This window comes from Rhinolophus sinicus, linkage group LG03 (assembly GCF_036562045.2).
Source record: "Rhinolophus sinicus isolate RSC01 linkage group LG03, ASM3656204v1, whole genome shotgun sequence".
NCBI classification, from domain to species: domain Eukaryota; kingdom Metazoa; phylum Chordata; class Mammalia; order Chiroptera; family Rhinolophidae; genus Rhinolophus; species Rhinolophus sinicus.
Window position 1 is genome coordinate 4,173,000 of NC_133753.1, and position 20,144 is coordinate 4,193,143.

At 58.6% G+C, this 20,144-nt stretch overlaps 1 protein-coding gene across 10 annotated transcripts in view; it reads left to right on the forward strand.

Annotated features, from left to right (window-relative positions):
* The first annotated feature begins 2,316 nt into the window (after window positions 1–2,316).
* BEGAIN (brain enriched guanylate kinase associated) overlaps window positions 2,317–20,144 on the forward strand; it is a 45,598-nt gene continuing 27,770 nt past the window's right edge. For 3 of the 10 annotated variants that reach the window (XM_019747264.2, XM_074326924.1, XM_019747267.2), the window contains exons 1-2: window positions 2,409–2,583; window positions 19,695–19,723. In XM_019747264.2, the coding sequence (XP_019602823.2) occupies window positions 2,542–2,583; window positions 19,695–19,723 (71 nt within the window). In that variant the 5' untranslated portion in view covers window positions 2,409–2,541. Of the gene's footprint in view, window positions 2,584–17,996; window positions 18,196–18,596; window positions 18,699–18,739; window positions 18,907–19,694; window positions 19,724–20,144 lie in introns of those variants that run through there. The other 7 variants (XM_074326923.1, XM_074326925.1, XM_074326927.1 and 4 more) reach the window with 5 other exon arrangements.

The window sequence follows — 20,144 nt, forward strand, 5'->3', positions numbered from 1 at the left end:
GACCAGCCCACCTAGCAAGGATCTTCAGGTTGCACTACCTGGACCTTCTCCTCAGAGAGGCCTGGAGGTGGATCCTGTGGGAGGCCAGTTGAAAGGGGTGACTGCCTGACCAGGTTGACCAGGGTATTCAAATCCCAGCTTAGCCCCTATTTGCTAAGTGGCCTTAGATAAGGGACTTTGCCTCTCTGAACCTCAGTTTCCCCATCTGCCAATGGGGGGTGCTGCCACCTCTCCCACAGCCAGTGCCGCTGTCTTCCCTTCTTCCCAACATCAGTGAGCTGGGGGCAGGGAGGAAGAGAGGGCCTGCAGGGTGGGGTGCAGGGTGGGGACCAGTTGGTGCAGCATGGGGGAGGGGCTCTCCTGGGGCCTTCCCAGGCAGGCCCAAGCTCATGTGTACAAGCTGCCTGAGCTGAGGCTGGGCTGCCCCCACCCACCTAGCCCCTCCCCCGCCTCCCCAGCCATCTGCAGCATTGGCAGCCGCAGAGCCAGGGTGGATGGCAAACCTTCTGGCACCATCTGAGGAGCAGGACCAGTGTCTGGGGAGGATGTGTGGGCAGAGCCCCACGTGTACATGCCATCCACAGCCCACCATGACTGTTGTCCCCTTTGGGGCCTGGGGAAGGCAGGCACATGAGGGCTGGCAGGTGGGGGGTTGGCAGGCTGGCCCTGTTGGACTCCTACTACCTCTCATGCGCTGCATCCAGCCTGCCACAGGGCCTGACAGGCGTCAGAACCCGAGCAGTCAGGAGTGGTGGTCAGCGTCTGCCCCTACTCAAGGTGGGGAAACCGAGGTCCCAAGCAGAGACCAGTCCCACAGTGAACATGAAGCAGCCCTGTGGGAGGGGTGTGGACAGCCGTCTCTCATTTTGTCCTAGCCATAGGTAGCCTCGGGCATCCAGAGGCAGGCAGACGGGTGTCATCGGATGTTCTCTCTGCCCCAGGGAATTTGGAAAACTCCCTGTACCCCGTTTCCATTTGTTACCCAACAAAGTCCCCGGGGCCTATGGGGGAGGAGAAAGAGGACTTCGCCTGCCACTAAAGAGCTGCAGTAGGCCTCTATGTCCTGTCTCCTGTTCATTGGTTTTCTTGCCTCCTTAGCTATCAATGCCTTTTCTGAGCACTGTCCTGCGCTTGAATATAGCAACCTACTCCCCTAATTAAATGAGTGAGTAGAAACTGCAAAGATACAATATAAATAGAAGATGGATGGTGGTGATGGTTGCACAACAATGAATGTATTTAATATCACTGAACTGTACACTTAAATGGTTAAAATGGTAACTTTTGTTATGTGTATTTTACCACAATAATTCTTAAAAAATAATATATAAAGTATTCATTGGCAGCCTCTTTAAATCTGCCATGTACTTGGAAGTGATATAAACATGTGTGAACTATGAGCCACTAGGTCCTGAGGGAGGAAGTCCAGTGCATGTGCATTGTGACCTCTCTTTCAACATACAGGGTCCTTTCTGGCCCCCTTGTCCTTTTCCCTGGGTTTCCAGCTGGCTACTGCTGGGCTGGCAGGGCTGGCAGACTGGTCCCGCTGCCCCCAGGATGTTCTGATGCCCTGGGGAAAGAGGCTGGTTCTTGAGGAGGCTCCAGCCTGGCCTGGGCCACCAGATGCCTCTGGGAGGAAAGTGTGAGGTTCACTCTGTACCCTTCTTCAGGGGCTCTGCTGGGGACAGGCAGGGGGTGCTCCAGCTGGAGGTTCCTGGAACAACACTGACCCTCCAGAGGTCACATCCCCTTTCTTTGCCTCCCTGGGAGGAAGGAAGATCCTCCCCCATCACTTGGCCACCCTGGTCTAGGTGCGCTGGGTCAGGGAGAGAAGGAAGGCAGACCAGCCACCTGCTGTGGTGGAGGGAGCCACCACTGAGGGTGGGGCAGAGCAAAAGCTGGGAGAGGGGTAGCTTGTTAGGGTCAAGCCTTTCAGCCTGCAGTTTCTACCTCGGTAATACGTGACCTCTGGGACGGCAGGGACTTGGCTTTGCTCTATTGCTGCCATATCCCCAGGGCCTAGATCACGGCTGGTATACAGTAGGTGTTCAATAAATGAATGAATGGCTGAATGGGTTGGACAGGTCAGTACTGAGCCTTTAAGGGTCCATTCACTCTTTCACTTAACTTTCCCCTTGTGCATTCATTCCTCATTCATTCGTTCCTCCCACCTGCACGCACTGTACCTATTCATTCATGCGCCCTGCCATTCACACTCACATGGTTCATTCATTCCCTGCCCCGCCGCCATTCCTTCCAGGCGCCTGCGCCCACGTGGCACCCCCGCGCCCGGCTCCGGCCCCGCGCCCCCCGAGTGCGCCCAGGTTGGGCGCTGCGGGGGGAGCCGCTGAACCAGCCGCGGCTGCGCGGGGCCGGGGCTGGCGGGAAGCCGGGCTGGGGGCGGGGGGCGGGCGCTCCCTGCGGGAAGCCGGGCGGGGTGGGGGAGCCCCGGCCGCGCCGGCTCCAGGCGCGCTCGGCCTCGGTAGGAAAGGCGTGGGCCAGGGGCGGCGGCGGCGGCGGCCGCAGTGGCTTCCCGGGGCCATGTGGACCAGCGGCCGGCGGCCCGGCCGGCTCCGCCGGGCGGTGAGTACCTGCGAGCCGGGAGGGCGCGGCGCGGGCACCACCGCGGAGGCGGGGCGGGGCCACCCACGCCGCGGGGCGGTCTCTGCTCAGCTACCGAGACGCCTGCCCTACCCCCCACCCGGAGAGGGGGCGACTGTCCATCCTCTCCTCCCCTCCCCGCGGCACCCCTCTCGTGCTGGTGGGCCCAGGCCCCACGGTGGACGCTTCATTGGCCAGGAAGAGCCGGCCCAGCACTCCGGAGAGCCGAGCACTCTCGGGGCGGGGCGGGGACTCGGCCTCCGCGCGCGGTCCTGCCCCTAGAGCGGTGGGTCCCGATGTCTGGGTCCCATTGGCGGGGTCCTTACCCCACCACGCGCATCCCTGCAGCGGGAGGGAGTGTGGGCCAGGGGGCCAGGGTGAGGCCTGAGGATTTGGGACCCCCCGCTGTGGGGGGCAGGCTGGCCTTCTCCTGCCCTGTGTCAGGGGGCAGGGACAGACCTAGGTGATGCCACCCACCGAGAAAGACCGAGGAGCCAAAAAAAGGCTGGACCAAGGGCTGGTTCATTGAGCGTTTGCAGCGCGTAGGCGCGCCCCATCCCCAGACACCCTCCCTCTTATTCAGTACCTGCAAGGCAGGTGCTATCAATCTCCTCAGTTAGAAAGAGGAAACTGAGGCTCAGGTAGGCTAGGGCTCACCCTCCCTGAACCCCAGCGTATTGGATGGGAATTTCTGCCCTAGCGTTTCCGTTTCCTGCCTGGTTTAGAGATATTTCCTTCCGTGTCTGGGCCCCACCCCATCCTCAGTGTGGTTCCTTTGGGGCAGGAACAGCGAGGGTGACATCCTGGAGTCTCCTGAGCCATCGGAATAGGCGCAGAGTAGGCACCCCAGAGTGAGTGGGGTTGGCTGAATGAGGAGCACCTGCAAAGGTGGAGGCCTGGATGGCCCAGGTCTGCCCACCTGCAGACCAGGGGTCAAGGCCTTGGGCCATGGCTGGGGCACGGTCTCCATGGGCCTGGGTCCTTTCCAGGCCCCAATACACTAGATCTCTGGAGGCTATGGACAGGTCCTTGCCCTCTTCTGAGCCCTGGTCTCCCCACCCACCAACCACAGCATAGGCCCTTTTCACTCCTAGGGCCAGCAAGGACTGTGAGAGTGTCCCCCTGTAAACTGTGGTGTGCAGTCCCCGCCAGACCGTGTGTGTCACTGCCGGCTGGGACAAGTGGCCGATGGAGGTGGCTCTGCCTGGCATTTGTGCTGCGCAGGGTGGGGAGGCGGCTGTGCGGGCCCTGGCAGCATCCCCGAAAACCCTTAATTTTCCCAACTCTCACTATAATCAAGGCGGCACAGAAAAGAGAGCAGGATGGCAAATGAGGCGTCTTCCCGGCTGCTCAGCACTGGGGTGCGGGGCAAGGGGTGGCTGGGCTGCGTGAGGACCCTCCCTAAGCTATTGTCTCATATTTATAGATTCCTGCGCTCTGTGTTCCTCTTACTGTCAGAACCTGGAGCTGTTCGCACCTGAGACTCTGAGTGGGGAAGGCAAGGGCTGCCTGGAGCCTCTCAGCCACAGGCTGGTATAGAGAGTGGGACATTTCCAGGTCAGGGAGGGAAAGTGAGTCAGAGCAGTCTGGAAGATGAGCCTATCCACTCTCAAAGACTTTTGGACACAGGCCCACAATAGCTGCCATTTATTGAGCACCTACTATGTGCCAGGCCTAGTATAAGCATATCCACACATCATCTCCACAGCACCACTTGGAAGGAGTTCCTCTATTCCTGTAGGCTCTTAATGACGTTGAAGAATGAATGAATGAATGAATGGGAGTGAGAGCAGTCCATGAATCTATGGCTTGTTTGCAGATAGTGCACATATAATTTCCCAAATCCCAGAGACTCCTGAGGCCCAAGAGTTGAGTAGGAGCTGAGTAGGTGAGGGTAGAGGAGTGCTCCAAGCGCAGGACAGGTCAAGGCTTGGGGGTGCAGGGGAGAATGCAGGGATCAGAAGAGGCTCAGTCCTGCTGGAGTATGGAGGTCAAGGGCATGGCCTTGGGGCAGAGAGAGGTGGCTCCTCCACTCAAAGCAGATAAAGATCCCTCTGGATAAAACCAGGAGTGAGCCCAAGTCTCCTGGTGCTGATGTAAAATTGCCCACGAAAGTCCCCTCCTGGTTTCTGCTCCTGCCCCAGAGCTTGTCGCTAGCCTGATGTAGACGCCTGGGCAGGAGTCTGGAGTCTTGGATTCCAGTTCCTCCTCTGCCACTGATTCCCTGTGTGACCTTGAGCAAGGCTCTGTCCCTCTCTGGGCTCAGTGTCTGGGGCTCAACACCTCTGACAGTCAGAGGAGTGACTTCCACTGTCCGAGAGCAGAACAGATGGTAGACTGTGGTGGGAGAAGCTGACTAGCGCTGTCTCTATATGTTCAATATTATAGGAATGAATGAATAAGTGAATAAATTCCACATTCACCTGGCATATTTTCCCCATGCACCCCACGGGGACCACTTAGGTGAATCAGACACAGACCTTGCTCTTTAAGAGCTCTGTCAGGAGACATGGACCTTGACCAATGTGGCGGGTGTCCTAGGCTTTTCTTGCCCCCCAGCCTGGACAGGAACCCAGCAGTGGCCACAGATCCAACAGTCCATGAGTCCAGAGGCCAGTACAGCAGCCCCTGAGGGCTTTCCAGGTTGGGGATCAGCTAGCGCCCAGCTCTGTACGAGACCAGGGACCTGCAGTCATTTGTTCTATTAGCAAGTTGGGATGGAGATGGGCCCTGCCTGGGGAAGATGGACACAGGGTGTGCTGTCATGCTGTGGGTGGTGTGTGCAGGGACTATGGGGCACACAGGTGGAGAAGCAATGTGGGGTGGACTGAAGGAGATAGTGGATGGACAGACAATGATGGAAAGCATGTAGCAGGAGAGATCAGTGGATGGATAGATAGAAAGCTAGATGAATAGCTTTGGATGGGAGGCGAGATTGATGGATATACGTGGCAAGATAGATAGGGCTGGATGGGAGGCTGGATGGAGGAATGGATAAGGATACAGGACTGGATGACTAGAACAAGATATCAATGATGGATATACAGGTGGATTGATAGGTGGGAAGATGGATTTCTGATGCGTATGGCAAGATGGGAAGATGAATGGATGGGAGGATCTAAAATAGAGGTCAACTGATGGATGGATAAAGGGCTGATGGATACAGGAGTGTATGTCAGAGGATGGATGGATACAGACATGAGAAAATGATGGATGGTAAATAGATGTAGTCAATGCGTGGTGCTAGGGTGGATGAATGAGGACTTGAATGATGTCAATAAGATAATGGATATAGGAATGGATGGGTGGATGGATGGATACAGGAAGAATGAATAGATAGTTTCATGCATGTATATTAATGAATGCATGGATACAGGCATGGAAGGGTAGATCAGTGCATGAATGAACACGTGTTGATGGATGGATGCTCCATGGATGCCCAGATGGATGCATGGATACAGATATAAGTAACAGAGAAGGGCACATGGATGAATGGCTGGCTGGCTGGATGCAGGAATGGCAGGATGTCAATGGGTGGGTACATGTCAGCACATGGCAGGTACAGGCATGGAAGGGGCGTTGATGTATGAATGAGTACATGCTAGCGAATGAATGGTTATAGGGATGGATGGGTGGTTGGATGAGTGGGACATCTTTATTCCCCAGGTGCTGGTATCTGGCTCACATAACCCCCAGTCCCTCGGGTTCCATGATAGCATAGCAAGGAGGCTGCAGGGCTGGGGAGAGGGGGCCATTGGGCCTCTCCAGTTACATGTTGCTGGAAGACATGCTCAGGGAATGATGACAGGCAGCCAGCAGGGAGTCCTGTGGAGACTTCCCTGTCTGGGGCGAGGGGAGGGGGGTTACTTCCCGGAATCTGGACCGCACAGAGCATATGCATGGATGCTGGGGACTTGAGATAGCTAAGGCCTGTGGCTACCCTCCAGGGTTCTCAGGCCAGCATGGAAATATCCATGGAAATATCCAGAAGCAAGGAGGCAGAGTGATGAAAAGAACAAGTGTGAGGATTCTCAGCATCCTCGTCTGTAAAAAGGGGATGGTAATAAAAACTTCTGCACAGGAATGAGGGAGGCTTATGGAAGGTGACTGCCCTCCTTTCGGTGTTTGCCAATCCCTGGCATAAGGCAAGCCATGGCTGTTTGCCAGTTACCATTAGAGCCCATGTCCTCCTCTGTGGAACGGATAGCGATTCCTAGCTCAGGAGTTAAGTTTAGGACAATTAAAGGAGGTGGTGCTTGGAGTTCTTAGCTACGCCCAGTGTCCCCATCTGCACGGTCCCACCAATGCCCTGGGGCTGGGTCTTCCTGTTTCCAGCCCCCAGAGGCAACGGCAGCTGTCTCCATCTTCTCTTGGAGCTCATTAAGGCCAGTTTCCCACTCATGGGAGCAGGAGGATGGGGTTGGGGGAGCAAGGTTAGGGGCAGGCGTGGTGGAGGGGCTGGCGGGGTCCTAGAGAGGAAATGGTGGGAGAACGTGACCTCTGGGATTCCCATCCCAGGTCCGCAGCATCTGAGCCATGTGACCTCAGACAAGTCACTTAACCTCCCTGAGACTCTGCTCCTTTTGGCATAAAACAGAGTTCACGGCTGCCCCACCTCACAGGGCTGGGTGAGGATTCGGGCGATGCGTGTGTTTGCCCAGCTTAGAGCCCAATGGTCACCCAGTAGGGCTCAGGAAGTGGGGCTGGAACGGATGAGTCAAGAGGCAGGGCTGCTGCGCCAGGAGAGGCGGCACAGACTGTGAGAGGTGAGCAGGCCAGGCTGCGAGCTCGGCAGCCAACAGCATCCTCCAGGGCCTCGGCCCAGGCAGCTGAGAGCCAGTGGGTTGTTATGACAACCGGAACTTGTCTGATGCAGCCGGCAACTCTGGGAGATGCTCAGAGGACTGGCTGGCCAAGGCCCCCATAACACTCCTGTGGCCACACATGCTGGGGAATGGACAAATCAGAGTGCTGTGCTAACCAGCCCTAAGGTTCTCCTGGGTTCTAGGCTCCATGCTGAAGGTGCCCAGCATGTGTCCTCTTGCACCACTTCCCACCGCTGCCCGTGGCCTGTGTATTGCTCTGGCCCTGTGTGACAATGAAGAGGGGACTTGACTTGCCCAAGGTCCTGCTGGGGTGTCAGAGGGGAATTTGACCTTGATCTGCTGGCCTCCTGTTCCCAATGGGGTTGAAGCAGGGGCTGGATGGTTGCTGCTGCGGAGGGGGCTGTCCAGGTCTAATGGGGTGGCTATCGGGGCTGCAGGGGTGAGGGGACTGTGGCCTTCCCAAGAGCCTGAGACCCATCCCCCTGTATCCCTCCCTGTGCCCAGCCCAGAGGAGGCCCACCCGGGTCTGGGGAAGCTTGTGAACTGGCAGCCTGGGCCTGTGATGTGTTCACTGCCACATTCATTCAAGATGCTGAGCACCTACTGTGTGCCTGGCCCATGTGGGGAGCTGGGATAAAGTGGAGCTTACATTTGAGGGGACGCAGATAATAAACAAATGATTACAGGCGTATCAGTTACAGTTGGGGGCCGTGGTATGAGAAGCGCAGGGTTATGAGAGGTTGTTGCAAGGGCACCTGATCTAACGCAGGCGATGCAAGGGGACAGGCTGTTGAACTGGGGCCCTGAAAGTTGGAGCGGAATTAGATGAGGAGGAGGAGGGCAGGGGGAGAGAGAGTCAGACATGCTCCTGGCAGAGGGAACACCAAGTGCAAAGGCCCTGAGACCAGGTAGAGCGTAGCAGCCGCCAGTAACTTGATGGGCATTTCAGGTAGGGGTGGGGAGACGGTCCACAGTAGCAAGGACAGAAGACACTGGGTCATCAGGACCTTGCAGAGCGTATAGAAGTATGATGTTGTCTGGTCGTCTGTGATTTTAAAAGTTCACATTGGCATGTTTGTGGGATGGACTGAGCTGAACCAGCATAGGGTCAGAAGCCCCCCAGAGGGGTGATTGCAGGTGTCCAGGTGAGACATGGTGGCACCTGGGACCAGCAAGATGATGGTGGGGATAGAGGGAGGTGGTCAGGTCTCAGAGAAGCTGAGCCGCCAGGGCCTGGTAGTTAAGGACGGGGTCGGGGAAGAGTAAGAAGCAGGGGTCCGGTCGGCTCTCATCCATATTTCAGGCAGCTGAGCTGGTGGAGTTTTTCAGACACTCAGTCAGTGATGCTGCGGGTCATCCAGAGAGGTGTGCAGCTGAGCCCAGCAAAGAAGGTGTCCAGGTACTGCCAGGTGGGCGGGGGCGCCAGGGCGCAGCCATGAGCAGGCAGCCCCAAGGGGAGCTGGGGCCGTGCTCCAGGCAGCACCACAGGCCAGTACTGGGGATGGCGGCCACCAGCTGGCCAGCCAGGGGTCTTCCTTTGGCTCCTGCGACCTTGGACAAGTGTCCTGCCTGGACCCCTGGCTCCCTGAGATGCCAGGGATAGGCCCGTCTCCCTTCCACAAAGGAGGAAGTGCCCGGGCCTGGCTCTGGCCCTTCTCTGGGTTAATCTCCCCACCAGACCTCCCATCTAACTGCACCCTGGACCCCCATATGCCAAGGGCTCTTGCTGCATAGCATTATCAACTCATTCCGCACCCCATTCCCTGTGTATCACTGAGGAATTGCACAGAGCTGCTGGTAACAGAGATTGGACATAATCACGGCATAAATAAGTCGAGGTTATTTCTCTCAAGTTGAAATGCCAGAGGCAGAGGCTGTGGTACAGGGCTGGTGGATGACTCAATGGTCATCAGGAACCCAGGTCGTTTTGTCTTTCTGCTCCTCCGTTCTTTAGCTATGGCTTCTGCCACAAGTTTTCCTCATGGTGCAATATAGCTGTAAGTTCCAGGTAAGAAGCAGGAAGGTGGGGAGTGGGGCAAAAAGGGTACAGGCAAGCTGTCGGATCCCTTTGACTCCAGATTTCTCCAGAAGTCACAACCAGCAACTTCCATTTACATCTCATTGGCTACTCCTGACTGCAAAGTAGCCTGGGAAATGCAGTTTTTTTAGCTAGAATAACATGAGGGTTCTTTACTAAGGAAGCCTGGGAGAACAGTGGGCAACCGGCAGTCTTCACCACAGCCTTGCGTTTGCCAGACAGATGTAGTTTAATTTCCCTCCTTCAGGTCCTCTGCTCACCCTGTTGTGGAGGTTGTCACGGGATCTTTGTATGGCCTGCTTCTCCCTGTCCCTGCACCCAGAGCCAACCCAGGGCCCCTCCCTGTACTCAGCAGGTGCTAATTCAGTATGGGCTTCCTCCCCAGGCAGACACAGAGCCCAGGACATGATCTTGTCCTTTCCAGCACTTTCTAAGCCCGGAAGCCCAGCTCCCATTTAGTGAGAATCAATTTAGGGGGCGGGAGGCCCCCCTGCCCCATGCTCTCTGGATCGATGGGCAGGCGGGCATTTGGCTGATCACTCTGGCCAGTGAGGGCTGAGTGCCCTGACGCCCCGAGAGGGCGTAGTGAGCCCAGCGCTGTGGGAGGAGAGAAATGGGTCAGTGAGGCACTTGGAGAGGCTGGACCTTGGACCGACTAAGGAGGATGCTTTCGGGGACCAGACCCCAGGCCCGGGGCCCTGACCCAGGCAGCCCCAGGCAGGGTGGCTGTGGCGTCCTCATGGAGCCCAGGGCTGAAGCCCCCAGGAAGGGAGCATGCCGAGAGGACCCACCAAGCTGCACACTGAGCCCCAGCCCAGGTCGGATCCCCGAGGGCCAGACATCTTGCTCCAGCTGGGCAGCGTGGGCTGGCCACGAGGTGAAACGGGCATCGCCTGGCCTGCCGTCCACCCCAGAGCCCCTAAGCATGGGCTGCAGGCCTGCCACTGGCCCCCTGGCCTACCTGGACCGACGACAGGAGGCCAGGCTGCCTTTTTCTAGGTTCCTGGATGAGGTCACTGTGCGGGTGCTGGACCCCAGGACCCTGGAAGCCTTCTGGGGGCCCAGAGGCCACAGCCCAGAGCCCTCTCCTGGTGAGCGAGGTCCAGGCTTTGCCCAGGAGCCCCTCACAGGAGCTGCAGCCCCAGAGAAGACCCTGGCCCTGAGCCCCCAGCTGTCCTCAGAAGCGGCAGGGGAGGCTGCAGGCAGAGTGGGGCCCGGCCAGGCGGTGGAGAGCAGTGAGCCTCACATGGGCAGCGGCAAGCGAGGAGGCCACGCTGCCTCCTGGCAGCCTCCAAGCCGGGTGAGTCTCGGCCCAGGTCATCCCCCAGCAGGTAGCCGGCAGAGGTCGGCCGTGCCCCTCCCCTGCCCTCTCCATGTGCCATTTCCCCACAAGTCGGGCTGATCCCCTCTGAGTTCCCAGATCTCACCCCTTTTGTAATATGTATGACAGGAAAGACCTAAGTGCCAAAAGAATGAATCTTTAATGTGAAATTCTGGCTTTGGGCAGGTAAGTAGGATTGAGTGTGCGTGACTAGTGATAACAATGTCACTGCTCATTGGCAGAGCTTTTGGCGGTTTCCCATGGGATTTCATATTATCCCTTTGAATTTTTGAACTTCAGACACGTGAGGTAGGATGCCATAGTCTTGTCAAGCAGGAAGGTGGGTCCGTGTCCTTCATAGCTGCCCTCATTTCATGGGGTTGGAAACTGAGGCTCTGAGGGGCTGCCACTCGCCTCAGGTCACGTGGACTTGGCCTTGGACTGAGGTCTTTAGATCTAAGTGCAGGGCTCTCTCAGCATCTCAGCACCCGCTCTACACTCTGGCCTCAGCAAGGAAGACTCCATGATACCTTAGCTGGGGAGGGGGGGGGAGTTGTGCAGAGCGTCAGGATGGCAGTACCCCACTCTTGCTACTGACCTTCTGTCCCCCAAAACGTCTGTGTCCCCTGGGACCAGGGTGGGTCCTATGGACTGTTGAGGACATTGCTTCCATCCCCATACCCCCGTCCCAACTTCCCTCAGCACAAGACTGAGGTGGGGGCTGCAAGGCCAGATTTTTGGGGATCTTGACCAGGTACCCTCCAGAATGGCTTTCCTATGGGATAGGTTGTTTTAAAAAGAAAATCCTGGGTGGGAGCAACAGCTGATACTTGCTGAGTGTTTGCTAGCGTTGTTCTAATTCTTGATCACAAGCCTCAGTGCACCCCTAGGAGTTCTCGGCTGGAGGTGGACTCAGCTCAAGGACCTGTTTGTCGCCTGCTGTGTGATCTTGGGCAGGTCACCCACCCCCTCTGGGCCTCGATCGCCCAAGCCATGAAAAGGCATATAAGGGGCATGATTTTTCCTTTGCCTTGTCGCGGGGAAAGCAGTGGCAGGAACCCAATAAACATTGTGTCCCTGGCCTCCTCCACGAGGGCCTGGCAATCTGGGACCCCTGCCTCTGCCGCTCTGGGCTCTGCGCAGCACACAGACCTCACTCTGGGGACTGCTGGGCCCCGGGGGAGCTCCATGATGCCCAGGCCTCTGGAGGATTCTGCCTCAAGGCTCCTTCAACATGTCTCTCAGGGCTGCCAGGCAGCATAGGACCTTGGGGACCGTCAGGCCCAGCAGTGGGTACAGGGGGTGTGAGGCTCTGTGCTGGGGCCCAGCTGGGAGTATCCTTTCCAAGGAGCTGGCAGTGGCTCCTTGAAACAGGAGGTGGCATTAGCCCCTACCCCAGGTCCACGCCCAGGACTATGTCATATGGAGGGCACCTACTCTGGGCCCCCTCAGCTCCAGCCTCACAGCAAATACTCAAAACAAGCCAGTGAGAGAGAGACTGGTATCAGGCCCATTTTATAGACCAGGAGGCTCCCACAGCTGAGCAAGCCACGCCCCCCTCCGGGTCTTCCTGTGTGTGGGGGAGCTTAGAGATCATGGGAATTCAGTCACTGGGAGAGGACAGCCCCTCCCTCTCCTGCATGCCTCCTGCCCTCCTGGCCTGACAAGCCTGTGTCCCCAGAACAGTTCCCAGGGTGGAGGGGAAGCTTTGGGGAAGCAGGGCAGACCCCTGTGTCTGGCCGTCCAGCTGAACGCCCTTTGTTGAGGGCAGTGCCTGGAGTGTCACCGTTAACCACTTCAGGGAGAAAGCCACAAACCACAGATGGGCTCTGGATTTCTGTCCTGTTTCAGCCTCATCTGGCTGAGTGGCCATGGGTGACCCTGGTCCTCCCCTTCATTGTCTAGCCATCAAGAAGCCTCCGCAGAGGGTCTCTGGGACCTCCAGCTGTCACTGTCCACGGACCTGGAACCAAGGCTCAATCATACTGTAGTGTGAATGACTCAAGTCAGCTGTTTTCTGAGAACAAAAGGGTCAGAGGAAAGCAGGAGTGACAGGGCCGGGGTCTTGGAAGGGCAGGCAAACTGGGCGCTCTGAAGCAGCCTTGGTGGGGCTTGTGACAGGTCCCCCAATGCCAGGCCTGGCAGTTCTCAGAACGGCCATTAGGTTCTGTCCGAGGGGCTTTCCCCCTGAGTGACCTCGACAAGTCCCCCCACCCTCCGGGCATCAGTTTCCCCATCTGTAGGACAAGCTTAGGTATTAGACGGTGCCTCTCTCGCCTCTGGAGGGGTAGCTTCTTCCGCGCTCCCCAACTGTTTCCACGTGGGAATGTGGGCAGGAGTTGCCAGATCTCCCAAAAATTTCAGTAGAAGCCAAAAATACAAATTTTAAAATGTAAACTCTCCCAATTTTTAAATGTTGGCTCAAATGTTTAAAAAATTTTAAAAAGCTCTTGCAGGCCAAATACAACACGCTGGTGGGCCAGATTTAGCTCAGGAGGCCGTTTGCAGTCGCCAGCCTAGGCCAGTTGCAAACACACACCGCTGGAACCTACAGGGGCCACGCAGAACCAGGCAAGCACGGAGCTCAAGCCGGGAGTGGCACAGGGGCACCCCTCAGCCCATGGACCCAGGCCCATTAGAACCCCAAGGGGAAGGACATTCTTGCACCAGGGCCTGTGTTCAGTCCTGAACTTGCTGAGTGACATTGGGCAAGTGCTCACCCCTCTCCCGTTGGTCACGCACGGAGAGCCTGGCGACTCACCCTGGTATTGCCACTATGGTATCGGTGGATGACCCACTGTGTGCCTAGCTCGGGCTAACCTTGTGGGTGATGTGAGGGACACGAGGACAACTTCTCACCCATGCATGACACAGTATGTGACACTGCCAGTCCCTCGCTGCTCTTGGAAACACCCGCTTTGCTGCTACCTCCAGTCCTGCTCCTTTTCAGTCTGCCCCTCCCTGAACCCCCACCTGGGAAGAGCCCCTCCCCTCGTCACTCACTGCCTTGGCATCTCATCCAGTGTTGTGGCTTTAAGTGCTGTCTCTATGCTGACCACTCCCAGATTCACACCTCCTGGGCCCTCCTCTGAACTCACATTTCCACCCCCCCGTTGATGTCCCCACTGGACATCTAATAGACACCTCTGCACATGAGCTCTGATCTCCCCACCCCCTCCCAGCTGCTCAGGCCAAAACTCTCGGTGTCATCTTTGGCAATTCTTTCTTCTGCACCCACCTCTAGTCTGTCAGAGCATCTGAACCTCTCCTACCTCCACCCTGGTCCCCTCTCACCTGGATTTGTGCAGGTGCCTCCAGCTGGACTTTTCAGGGAGGCCCTGCACTCAGCCCTCGGTGCGTCTTCCACTCAGCAGCACGATGGATACTCCGCTGTTCAGCCTGTGGAGCCTTCTGATTCACTCAAGATAGAAGCCAAAGTTCTGACAATGGCCCATGAGGCCCCCCCAACTGGCCCCTGCTCCCCGCTGGTGACTGGGTACTCCCCAAACTCACCAGACACCTCAGCCCCAGGGCCTGCTCCTCCCACCAGCTCCCCAGTCTGCTCACGTTTCATCTTGACTTCCCTGTTGACAGTGGCAACCCCAGCCCAGCCCCAGCCCTCCCCTCCTCAGCAGAGTATCCCAGCAAACACTGGGGCAGAGGGACACTTCACTGATGTCTCATGTGATCTGTCTCCTCGAGACAGTCAGCATTGTGAGAGCAGAGAATTTCCTTTAGTTTGTTCACTGCTGAGCCCTCTAGAAGAGAGCACACAGTAAATGTTTGTTGAATGAATGCAAGAAGGCCAGGAGTGGTGTAAATATCTTAGAAAGGTGCCCACCCAGGTGATTACATTAAAAGGCTGGCTTTCTGGAGTGACCACAGCCCTTTAGAAGTCCTGTTCCTGAGACAGTCCCTTACACACATAGCCACCTTGTCACTCACTTTGAAGATTTTCCATCCTCCCTAGATGAGGAATTGAGCTCAGAGTGGTTAAGAGCCTTGCCTGAGTTCACACAGTGGCATAGGAGGCTCAAGTAGCTGTCAGTGGGAGGTGGGTGGCCCCTGACTTAGCCACATCTGCGATTTGTCCCTCACCCCAGCCCTCATCTCTCTCCTCCATATTCTTTGGCTTGTTTCTTTCCCTTGAGTTGGGTGTAGAGGACCAGGATAAGGGGCAAACTGGGGTTAGAGCTGGGGAATCTAGCCCCCAGCCCTGAGGGAGAGCAGGACTGGCCCAGGATCACTGGGCCATTTGGAGTCTGAACTGGGAGCAGAACCCAGGACCTCTATGTCTTAGGTATGACCCTCAGCACCCAGCAGCCCCCCTTCCCACCAGACCTGGACTCGCTTCCTTTTTTCAACAGTTTTGGGAACCGCAGAGTTTGGGGGGAGGATGGGCAGATAGTCCAGTAGAGAATTCACATGCCCACTCGTGGGGGCCAGAGTGGGATGGCCCCGCATCCACAGAGGGGTGTTCCCTGGGCAGGGCTCTGGGTACCAGTCAGGCTCAGGTGCCCTCCAGCGTGGGGGCGGGCTTTGAGGCATGGTGCAGGGTGGTGTGCAAACGCTGGGGGCTGTGAGAGTGGGTAGGCTGCTCCCCGGGGTGGAGTAAAGATGCCTCTGCCTGGGGATTGAGAGCAACTGCACTCATTCAGCCGTTACCCCCTGCCCCTGCCATTGGAGGCCTCTGTGCCAGGCCCGGGGCTGTCAGGGCATCATTTATAGTGCAGTGGGGCAGGTGCGGACAGGCAAATGACCAGCGAGGGTGAGCGCAAAGAGATAGGGTATGATGAGAAGTCATTTGCTGGGGGAGAGGGTGCTTCAGATGGGTGGTCAGAGAAGGAAGGCCCAGCCAGGCAAAGATCTGGGGCAGAACATTCAGGTGGCGGGAAGCTGTGCCAAGGCCCTGAGGCAGGAGTGAGCTGGGTGAGCTTGGGACCAACAAGGGGGCCAGTGTGACAGGTGTGTGCCAAGTGAGAGGCGGGGGCCAGCAAGTTAGGCAGGGCCGTATCAGGACTTAGCAACCCCTCCCTGAGACCTGACTGGTGGCACCGAGTTGCTGCCATCTATCACTTCTAGGGAACACCTACGGTGTAAGTCAGTTGCTGGACCCAGGTACCCCTGGGAGGATGGACAGGAGCCCTGGCCCCAAATCACACTATGCATGCAAGCTGCAGAGGTTTTCCTCTTGGAGTCTGTTTTTGCATCTGTAAAACGGGTGTTATAGTACCCACCTCTCAAGTCTCTGTGAGGATTAAATGGGATTAAGTTCTGTAACTGGGCTGAAGGCTGCTGGGAACAGCACAGGTGGACTAAAGGGTGGGTGGGCCTCTTTCTGACCCGGGTGGCCCTCCTGAATCTTAGAGTCCCACAGGGAATAAGGAAGCAGGTGGCAGTGGGGCCGTGGAGCTTAGTGTGTGGGACAGGGCAGGCATTGTCTGGGGAGGGGAGCAGCATGGGCAAAGACACTGAGGGGGAGATAGCAGCTGGGCTGAGGCTGGGACGCGTGGCACAGTCCAGTTTGGCCAATAAGTAGGACTCATGTGATATTGTTGGGAAGTAAAGGTGACTTCTAGGCTGGGCCACCCCAAGGGGCTAGACCACCTGGAGGGGCCAAGGGGGGAGTTTAGGGCAGACAGTAATGAAGTGTTGTAGGAAGAGGCGTTGGGCCGTGAGTGTGGGGAGGACTGGACAGCAATGCCCAGAGCCGGGATGGACTGCCCCTCAGAACACCCAGTGTCCACCTGTGTTCCGCCTGTGTCAGGACAGCACAGGGTCCTACCTGCCTCTGGGTCCCTGGATGGACCCGAGGGGCCCTGAGGGTATTTTCCTGCCCCATCATCTCACGCGGGAGACCCTGGACATCCCACAGGTGCCCCATTCTCATGGTCCCCACCTGCCCCTGCCCTCGTCCTATAGCGGAGGCACCACCTCTGGCCTGAGACCCCGGCAGTGCCCCCAGGCTCCTCTGCCCAGCCCACCAGGTACCCCTCAGCAGCCTTAGGGCACTTGGAGCAAGCCGTTCTGTGCTCTGGCCTTCGTTTCCTCATCCATAAGTGCATTTTGGGAACATCCCCAAATCTTGTGTTTACGAATGGCAGAGTGAAGACTTGAACATAGGGCTTTGGCCCCAACACCAAGACTGTTGCCCAAGGCACAGTGCACCCCAGAGGGCCAGCCTCACTGCTCTGCCTGCTCCCTGACCACACTCACAGCCCGGTCTGCTCACCAGCACACATCCAGAGCTTTGTGCATGCTGCCCACCCACCTGGGTGACATGCTGGGCCGGCCCAAGAACATATCTAGGAAAGACAGGCCCTGCTCGCGAGTGCACATGTGGCCGTGGGGACTTAACCCGACAACTCTGCTGGGTCTCCCTGGAGGGCTGCCTGGAGGAGGTGGCCTTTAATGTGACGGCAGGGGTCTGGGGAGAATTTGAGAGTCTTGGTAGGATCAGAACCAAGCTTCTGAAATAACAAAGTGAAGGGAGGGGCTGCCTGGGTATCAGGGCAGGGACCCCCTTCCCTTCCCTGTAACCTACCCTTCCCACCCTTTCCCCTCTGCCACCAGGGCAACTTAGCAGCCTCTCTTAGAGTCCCTTCTTAGGGGAGAAATTCCCAGACAGGCCTTTTAGAAGAGCCGAAACATTCAATATAAATAATTAATGCTAGATTTTTAAAATTAAATTTTAATACAATCTTATTAATTTTAGACAAACTCCTTGGCAAGTCATTCACTGTGAGTGATTGAGGTAACTGGAGCCATGAGGGACGTCCCCGCCGTTGGGTGCGCAAGGCCTCAGGACTGGGGTCCAGGCCCAGCTGGGCTCCTCTTCCTGAGCTTTGCTTTCCTTCTCAGCAGAATGGGACTGCCGGCTGCCCTGCTAGCGCTGCCCTGCGCAGCCAGCGGACAGTGCTATGACGTGCAAGGGGTGGTGGGTGGAGGTGTCATTATTATTTTTGCCATTCTGCTGAGGGTGGACACCCAGGACTGTAATGGGGTTTCATTGCTCAACCATTAGCCCCTGGAGGCTGGGCTCACCTCCTTTGCTGCCTCTGCCGCAGCCCAAGAGCTTAGCCCAGAACGAATGAATGAGCGAGGATCCCTCCGTGGGAACCAGCACTTGTACTTTTGGGCTGGGTCTGAACCTGTTTGGGGCTGACCCTCGGAACTGACGGCTCCTCCCACCCTGCGTGCAGGCCGGGGGAGGCCAGGCCTGCTGGGCGCTGGGGGGGCCCTGGAGAAGGGACAGGGCTCCTGCCGGGAACTCACAGCCTGAAGGGAAGAGGCAGGAAAAGATACGCCACGGTGCTGTAGGATCCAGGCATGCATTGTCCGTGTTTATTGAGCGCCTGCTGTATGCTGGGATCTAGTGTGCTGAGCACCGTGATGGGGACGTGGGAAAGGTGGGCCTGGGGTACATAGGGGGTTTGGGGGAGGCTTTGGCTGAACAGCCAACTCTTTTTCTTGGGGGGAGGAAGGCGCACAGAGGGGTCCAGGCTCGCGGTCTCAGACAACTTTCAGAGTGTCCGGGATTGTGTCTGGCGCCAGTCTGGGCCCCTTGGGGATCCTTTCTTCTGAAATTCCTTCCCCCACCCGGCCCCTTCTTAGTCCGCGGTGCTGAAAGGGCAGCAGAGCGCTTCCTTCCGCCTCCCCCTACCCCCAACCCCAGCTTGCAGGTGAGGAAACTGAGGCCAGGGGAGTCCCGGGAAGGCCTGCCCGGGCAACCGGGGAGTTGGTGGCGTGGGCCTCCCAGCCCGGCGCTGACCGCGGGGCTGCGCCCTCGCCCGGCGGGGCGGTGGGGGAGGCGGCGTGGGGCCCGGACCCGAGCGGAGCGCGCTCCCGGCGGCGGACGCGGCCACGGCGCCCCGCACGAGGGGCCGGGATGGGCAGTCATCAGTCTTCCCAGGTGTGTCGCGTAGTCTCTGGGCTCAGCACCCCGTCCCCCTTTAATGCCAATCATGGCACGGAAAGACGAGGGAAAGCCCCCGGGAACGGCTTCTCCAGAGTGATGGAGAGCCCGCCCCGCGCCCCCCGCTCCACGCAGGAAGTGCGATGCCGCCCGGGCCGCTCTCGGTCCCCGTCGGTCGCTGGCGCCCGCAGGGTTAACGGCAACGGTGGGTCCCCCCGCCGGGCGCGCAGAGGGGCTGTCCCGCTGAGCGGGGCTGGGCGGGGAGGGTCTCCAAGCCGCGCGCGGGCGGGTCTGCGCAAGCCCGGCAGGGAGCCCCACCGGCGAGCCGGGCGGGCAAGGGTTAATCCCTCGGGCCCGGGAGGGGCGGGCCAGGCCCAGAACCCCAGAATTTGAGGGCAGCAGGGTCCCCGATTGAGGAGTCTGAGGTCCCGAATGCCATCACCCTCGGATTGTGTGTGTCGGGTTCTGCAATCGTATGGCCCCCAATTCCCGGATCCGAACATTCTCTCACTTGGAGATTCTGAGATTCCGGGACTCGGCTTCCTCCGGGAGGGAGCCCGGGGCTGGAAGGGTTAACGGGCGGGGCGGGGGCGGGGGAGAGCAGCGGGTGCCACGGCCACGGGAGAGTTAACGGGACCAAGCCGGGTCCCCCTCCTTCGGGCGAGCTCGGGATCACCCCGGGCCGTGCCATCCCGAGTACCGGAGCCAGCCCCTTCCTCCCTCTCGGGGGGCGTAACTAGGTGCCAGGGAGCGCGGCGGCCCGGACGGGCTCACCTGTTACTCGGCGGCGGCCCCGCGCACCCACTGAGTCCCAGGGACCGCGGCCGGGGGTGGGAGGCTGGGGGCGCGCGGGCCGGGCTTCCCACCAAGCGAGCCACGCGGGGGTGCCCCGCCGCCGCGCCCGCCTGTGCCCGCGCGGTGCCCGGCTCCGCCCGGCGCGGCCACGGAGCGCACGCCTCCTGCCTGCTGACCCTCTCGTTTGGTTTCTCGCAGGCCTCTGCCGCAGACATGGAGAAACTCAGGTGAGTGGAGCGTCTTCCGTGCCGCGGCTCGCGGGCCGGGTCAGGGTGGGGGCGCTGAAGGGCGAGGGGAGAGGGATGTGCCGGAGCGCATCTCCCGGGCCGCCTGCGGCGGGGCTGCCCCGACCGGGGTGCTGAGTGTGGTGCGTGTGTGCGCGGTGAGACAACAGGGAGCCCCGCGCCGGGGGCTCCTCGGCCGGACCGGGGCCGCTGCGGCTGGGGGAGGGGGTGCGCCACCAGGGCCCAGCCGGGCCTCCGCGGCCCCGCGTGCCCTCCTCTGGACTCTCGATTGTCTCCCGGGACCCTCCGGGTTTCCACTCCTGCTGTTACGCACCGGTCCCCAGCGCCGGCTTGTCCCCCCACCCCCAGCTGACAGTTGCCTGGTTCTGAGCTTTTAAGTTTACGCCTCGTGGGGGCGGGGGTG